This window comes from Ammospiza caudacuta, chromosome 35, assembly GCF_027887145.1.
Source record: "Ammospiza caudacuta isolate bAmmCau1 chromosome 35, bAmmCau1.pri, whole genome shotgun sequence".
Lineage (NCBI taxonomy): Eukaryota > Metazoa > Chordata > Aves > Passeriformes > Passerellidae > Ammospiza > Ammospiza caudacuta.
The window spans coordinates 1,892,291-1,899,054 of record NC_080627.1 but is presented as its reverse complement, the minus strand read 5'-3'; the positions used below and the strand labels follow the sequence as shown (position 1 = coordinate 1,899,054).

Sequence of the window (6,764 nt, the reverse complement as noted above, 5' to 3'; positions counted from 1 at the left end):
GAGGGGCGGCGAGGGAAGGGAACGGGACGAGGGAGGGGATGGCGGGGAAAGAACGGGGATAACGGGAGGAGGAGGTGGAACGCCAGGGCCGGCGGTCGTGGCGAATCTGCGGCGGCGAATCTGCGGCGGGGTGAGGGGCGGCAGATTCGGCACGGAGCGGGAATTTGGGGGATTTGGGGGATTCTGGGGAAATTTGGGGGAGTTTGGGGGAATTTGGGGAAATTTGGGAGAGGGGAGAGAGCGGTGAGGGGGCTCCGGTGGTAGCGGGGGTGAGGAGGTCTCGGAGGTGCCGGTGGCGAATCGGCGGAGCGGCGGCAGCGCTGGGCCGGGGACCCGCGTGAGGAGCGGACCGGGACCGGAACCGGGGCTGGGAACGGGACCAGGACCGGGAATCCCACACGGGTACGGGACCGGGACCGGGAACGGGGCTGGGAACGGGACCGGAATCCCAGACGGGTACGGGACGGGGATTGGGAACGGGGCTGGGAACGGGACCGGGAATCCCACAGGGGTACGGGACCGGCACCGGAACTGGGGCTGGGAACGGGACAGGGACCGGGATTGGGACCGGGAATCCCACACGGGTACGGGACCGGGAACGGGAACGGAGGTGGGAACGGGACCAGGAATCCCAGACGGGTACGGGACCGGGGCTGGGAACGGGAATCCTACTCGGGACTGGGGTCGGGATTGGGAGATCTGCGAAGCACCGGGAACGGGACCAGGAGCGGGAACCCCGCTGGGGACTGGGAAAGGGACCGGGAATTCCATCTGGGACCGGGATCAGGGACCGGGAATTCTACGCGGGAGATCCAAATGGGATCGGGACAGGGAATCCCACACGGAACCGGGACCGGGAATCTCACACGGGAACGGGATCTGGGCCGGGAATCTCACACGGGACCAGGAATGGGAATGGGAATTCCACCCGGGACTGGGAGCGGCAATTCCACACAGAACCGGGAATGGGAAAGGGACCGGGAATCCCACATGGGATCGGGACCGAGACCGGGAATCCCACACGGAACCGGGAATGGGAAAGGGACCGGGAATTCCACATGGGATCGGGACCGAGACCGGGAATCCCACACAGAACCGGGAATGGGAAAGGGACCGGGAATTCCACACGGAACCGGGAATGGGAAAGGGACCGGGAATTCCATACGGGATCGGGATCTGGATCGGGAATCGCACCCGGGACCGTGACCCCCCTTGGAATTCTCACCCTCTTTTCCCCACGTTTCTCCCTTTTCTCCCCCCTCCATTTCTCCTCCTTTCCCCCCATTTTTCTTCCCCCTTTTTCCCCGATTCTCCCCATTTCCCGCGTCCCAGCCGCTCCATGGCCGATCCCATCCCGGTTCCCGTGGGGATCCTGCGCCTCCCGCGGGGCCCCGACAGCTCCGGCAGCCGCGGCTTCACCGGGCACCGGCACCGGGACCTGCACCGGGACATTGCCCATTCCCGGGACATTGCCCATTCCCAGGACATTCCCCGGGCCATTCCCCATTCCCGGGACGATCCCCATTCCCGGTACGATCCCCATTCCCGGGACGATCCCCATTCCCGGGACGATCCCCATTCCCGGGCCATTCCCCATTCCCGGTACGATCCCCATTCCCGGGACGATCCCCATTCCCGGTACGATCCCCATTCCCGGGACGTGGCCGCCGTGCAGCGCGCCCGGGCCGCGCTCCGGGAGCGGTTCCTGCGGCTGCTGGGCCGCGCCCGGGGCAAACGGAGCCGCTTCCGCCTCTGCTCCGGCCCGGGGGTGCTCGCCGACTTCGGGGCCGCCGACGTGCAAAGCGGGGCCTTCCAGGTCAGCCACATTTTCTGAATTTTTCCACCTTTTCCCCCTATTTCCCACCTTTTCCCCCCTATTTTCCACCTTTTCCCCCTATTCCCCCCCTATTTTCCACCTTTTCCCCCCTATTTTCCCCCTAATTCCCACCTTTTCCCCCCTATTTTCCACCTTTTCCCCCCTATTTTCCACCTTTTCCCCCTATTTCCCACCTTTTTCCTTTTTTTCCCACCTTTTCCCCCTTTTTCCCCACCTTTTCCCTTTTTTCCTCACCTTTCCCCCTTTTTTTCTGTCCTTTTCCATCATTTTCCCCCCTTTTTTCCGGCTTTGTTCTCGATTTCCCCCCTTTTTTTTCTCCTGGCTTTATTCCCTTTTTTTTCTCCCTTTTATTCTGGCTTTATTCTCCATTTTCCCCCTTTTTTTTGCCTGGCTTTATTCTCCATTTTCCCCCTTTTTTGCCTGGCTTTATTCCATTCCCAATAATTCCCTTATTCCCTTTCCCCTCCCCTTTTCCTGGCTTTATTCCTGGGGTTTTTCCCGGCTTTATTCCCCCTTTTTTTCTGGCTTTATTCTCCATTTCCCCCTTTTTTTGCCTGGCTTTATTCCCATTTTTTCCCGACTTTATTCCCTTTCCCCCCCCTTTTCCTGGCTTTATTCCTGGCGTTTTTCCCAGCTTTATTCCCCCCTTTTTATCTGGCTTTATTCTCAATTTCCCCCTTTTTTTTCTAGTTTTATTCCTGTTCTTTACCCCAACTTTATTCCCATTTTTCCTCTTTTTTTCCTGTCTTTTCCCCCCTTTTTTGCAGCTTTTTTCCCCCTTTGTTTCTGGCTTTATTCTCGATTTCCCCCCCCTTTTTTTTTTGGGCTTTTTTTCCCCTCTTTTTTCTGTCTTTTCCCCCTTTTTTCCCCAATTTCTCCCCTTTTTCCTGCCTTTCCCCCTTATTTTTCTTGGTTTTCCCCACTTTTTTCCCTTTCTCCCCCTTTTTCTCTGGAATTTCCCATTTCCCCCCCCTTTTTCTTTGGAATTTTCCCATTTTTCTGTGATTTCTCCCCATTTTTCACCCTTTTTCTCTGGAAATTTTCAATTTTTCCCTGATTTTTCCCCATTTTCCAGGTGGATTCTCTGCTGACCCCTCTGGGAGTTCAGGCCTCGGCTCTGCTGCGCTCTGGGGACGTTCTGGAATTTTCCTTCCCTCTGGAATAACCCAGCAATTCCTCAATCAGCCCCAAGGCAATAAATGGATTTTTTTCCTATTTTCTACAGCCTTGTTCTGCCTTTTTATGGACTTTTCCTGGAATTTTCCCTTTTTCCCCCACTTTTTCCTGTCCTTCTTCCCCCTTTTCCCACTTTTCTCTTCCTTTTTCCCATTTTTTCCCCAATTTTCCCCCCTTTTTTCCCTCCTTTTTTCATTTTTTCCCATTTTCCCCCCTTTCATTTTCTTGGCCTTTTCCAACCTTTTCTCCCACATTTTTCCTCATTTTCTCCCAATTTTCCCGACTTTTCCCTCCATTTTCCTGTTTCCCTCACTATTTTATAGACTTTTCCTCATTTTCCAGCTTTTCCCCCTTTTTTCCATCATTTTCCCCAATTTTCCAGCCTCTTTTCCTCCATTTCTCCCCTTTTTTCCATCATTTTTCCCAATTTTTCCACTTTTCCCCCATTCCTGTTTTTACATAATTTCCCTCAATTTCCCTTGCTCTTTTCCCCCTTTTGCCATCATTTTTTCCCATTTTTTTTCTGTTTTTCCCCATTTTTCACAGCTTTTCCCCTTTTTTCCTGTCTTTCCCTTTTTTCCATATTTTTCCCCATTTTTTCCATCATTTTCCCCCATTTCCCCCCCTTTTTGCCCTAATTTTTTCTCAATTTTCCATCTTTTTCCCCAGTTTCCCCCCTTTTTTTCCCCTTATTTTTTCCCAATTTTTCCAGGTTTTCCCCATTTCCCCCCCTTTTTTTCTGTTGTTTTTTCTTTTTTCCATAATTTTCCCCAACTTTTCCTGCTCTTTCCCCCCTTTTTTTCTGCTTTTTTTTCCCCATTTCTTTCCATTATTTTTCTTGCTTTTCCCCCCTTTTCCCCCATCATTTTTCCAGCTTTTTTTTTCCTTTTTTCCCATAATTTCTTCCCAATTTTCCCTGCATTTCTCTCATTTTTTTTTCTGGCTTTTTTCCCCCCAATTTCCCCCCTTTTTTTCTGGCTTTTTTTCCCAATTTTCCCTGCATTTCTCTCATTTTTTCTGGCTTTTTTTTTTTTTTTTTCCCAATTTCCCCCCCCCTTTTTCTGGCTTTTTTTCCCAATTTTTCCTGAATTTCTCCCATTTTTTCTGGCTTTTTTTTTCCCCAATTTTTTCCATCCCCCCCCCCCCCCCCCCTTTTTTTCTGGCTTTTTTTTCCCATTTTTTCCTGAATTTCTCTCATTTTTTCTGGCTTTTTCCCCCCATTTTTTCCATCCCCCTCCCCCCCTTTTTTTCTGGATTTTTTTCCCAATTTCCCCCAAATTTCTCTCATTTTTTCTGGCTTTTTTTCCACATTTTTTCCATTCCCCCCCCCCCCTTTTTTTCTGGCTTTTTTTCCCATTTTTCCTGAATTTCTCTCATTTTTTCTGGCTTTTTTTTCCCCAATTTTCCCATTTTTTCCCTTTTTTGCCCCATTTCCCGCGGGCACTGACAGTTTTGGAGGAATTTGGGATTTTCCAGGGCTTTATTTGGGGTTTCTGTCCCTCAGTGCCGGTAGTGGGGGCTCCGCGAGTGCGACCGCGAGTGCCTGCGGAGAAATGGGGAAAATGTGGGGAAAATGGGAAAAAATGGGAAAAAATGGGAAATTTGGGATTAATGGGATTTGGGAAAGTGGGAAAAAGTGGGAAAAAATGGGAAATTTGGGGGTCCTGGGGTCAGGGAAAAAGGAAATGGGAAATCTGGGAAAAATGGGAAATTTGGGATAAATGGGATTTGGGATTGCTGGGATTTGAGAAAACGGGGAAAAAGTGGGAAAAACTGGGAAATTTGGGATAAATGGGATCTGGGAAAAATTGGGAAATTTGGGATAAATGGGATATGGGAAAATGGGGAAGAAGTGGGAAAAATTGGGAAATTTGGGGGTCCTGGGATCAGGGAAAAAGGAAATGGGAAATCTGGGATCTGGGAAAATGGGAAAAATGGGAAATTTGGCATCTCTGGCATCTGGGAAAATGAGAAATTTGGGATAAATGGGATTTGGGATTGCTGGGATTTGGGAAAACGGGGAAAAAGTGGGAAAAATTGGGAAATTTGGGATAAATGGGATCTGGGAAAATGGGAAATTTGGGATCTGGGATCAGGGAAAAAGGAAATGGGAAATTTGGGATCTGGGAAAACAGGAAAATTGGGAAAATGGGAAATTTGGGATCCCCAGGACTTGGGGAAATGGGAAATGTGGGAAAAAAAAAGGGAAATTTGGGATAAATGGGATAGGGGAAAATGGGAAATGTGGGAAAAATGAGAAATTTGGGATTGCTGGGGTTTGGGAAAATGGGAAAAAGTGGGAAAAAATGGGAAATTTGGGGGTCCTGGGATCTGGGAAAGTGGGATGAGGGAGTACTGGAAATTTGGGATTTCTGGGATCTGGGAAATTTGGGAGTCCTGGGAAAATGGGAAATTTGGGATTGCTGGGGTCAGGGAAAAAGGAAATTGGGAAAGTTGGGAATTGGAAAAATGGGAAATTTGGGATCCCTGGGATCTGGGGAAATGGGAAATTTGGGATTGCTGGGGTCAGGGAAAAAGGAAATGCAAAGTTTGGGATCTGGGAAAATGGGAAATTTGGGATTGCTGGGAAAAGGAAACTTGGCATGAGGGAAAATGGGAAAGTTGGGATTTCTGGGAAAATGGGAACGGGGAATTGGGGATTTCTGGGATCAGGGAAAATGGGGAAAAGTGGGGAAAATTGGGAAATTTGGGGGTCCTGGGGTCAGGGAAAAAGGAAATGGGAAATTTGGGAAAATGGGAAAATGGAACATTTGGGATGACTGAGAAAACAGGAATGTGAAATTTGGGGAAAATGGGAAATTGGGAAAGTTGGGATTGTGGGAAATGGGAAATTTGGGATTTCTGGGATCTGGGGAAATGGGAATTTGGAGGTTTCCCAGGAAAATGGGAAATTTGGGATTCCTGGGATTTGGGAAAATGGGAAATTTGGGATTTTCAGAAAAATGGCAAATTTCGGATTCCTGGGAAAAACAGGAATGTGAAAGTTGGGGTTTCTGGGAAGAGGGGAAAGTTGGGATTCCTGGGAAAATGGGAATGGGGAAAGTCGGGATTTTGGGGAAAATGGGAATGGGGAAAGTTGGGATTTTGGGGAAAATGGGAAATTTGGGATCGGGGCCGGATCAACCCCAGGATCTCCGGCAATCCCAGAAATCCTGGGAATCCTGGGAATCCTGGAAATCCCTGAAATCCCGGAAATCCCAGAAATCCTGGAAATCCCAGAAATCCCGGGAATCCTGGAAATCCCTGAAATCCCGGAAATCCCAGAAATCCCGGAAATCCCGGAAATCCCAGAAATCCTGGAAATCCCGGGAATCCCAGAAATCCCGGGAATTGCGTCCGTACCTGCGCGAGGAGCTGTACTCCCGACCTGCCGGGAAAACACCAAAATCAACTCCCAAAATTCACTTTTGTCCCCACCCCAAAATCCCACGGCTTGGACTCCCCCAAAATCCCAATTTTCCCCCCATTTCCCACCCCAAAATCCCATTTTTCCCCCCAAAATCCCAATTTTCCCATTTCCCACCCCAAAATCCCATTTTTGCCCCCCAAAATCCCAATTTTCCCCCATTTTTCCCCCCAAAATCCCAATTTCCCCCCAGTCCCCCCCCCCAAAATCCCATTTTTTCCCCCCCAAAATCCCAATTTTCCCCCCATTTCCCACCCCAAAATCCCATTTTTTTCCCCCCCAAAATCCCAATTTTTCCCCCCATTTTTCCCCACCCCAAAATCC

The 6,764-nt window shown here is 49.6% G+C and overlaps 2 protein-coding genes across 2 annotated transcripts in view; one reads left to right on the top strand and one right to left on the bottom strand.

Moving 5' to 3' along the window:
• Positions 1-276: 276 nt before the first annotated feature.
• On the top strand, positions 277-3,053 carry GEMIN7 (gem nuclear organelle associated protein 7). The gene is made up of 3 exons (XM_058822892.1): positions 277-402; positions 1,333-1,816; positions 2,913-3,053. Exons 2-3 carry the CDS (start codon positions 1,340-1,342, stop codon positions 3,000-3,002), a joined length of 567 nt encoding a protein of 188 aa, XP_058678875.1. The 5' UTR covers positions 277-402; positions 1,333-1,339; the 3' UTR covers positions 3,003-3,053.
• Positions 3,054-4,513: 1,460 nt separating this feature from the next.
• The window catches only part of CLASRP (CLK4 associating serine/arginine rich protein), an 18,878-nt gene continuing 16,627 nt past the window's right edge, over positions 4,514-6,764 (bottom strand). Inside the window, exons 16-17 of the mRNA XM_058822832.1 lie at positions 6,377-6,401; positions 4,514-4,556 (exon numbers count right to left, since the gene is read on the bottom strand). Coding sequence (XP_058678815.1) covers positions 4,514-4,556; positions 6,377-6,401 — 68 coding nt within the window. The remainder of the gene's footprint in view (positions 4,557-6,376; positions 6,402-6,764) is intronic.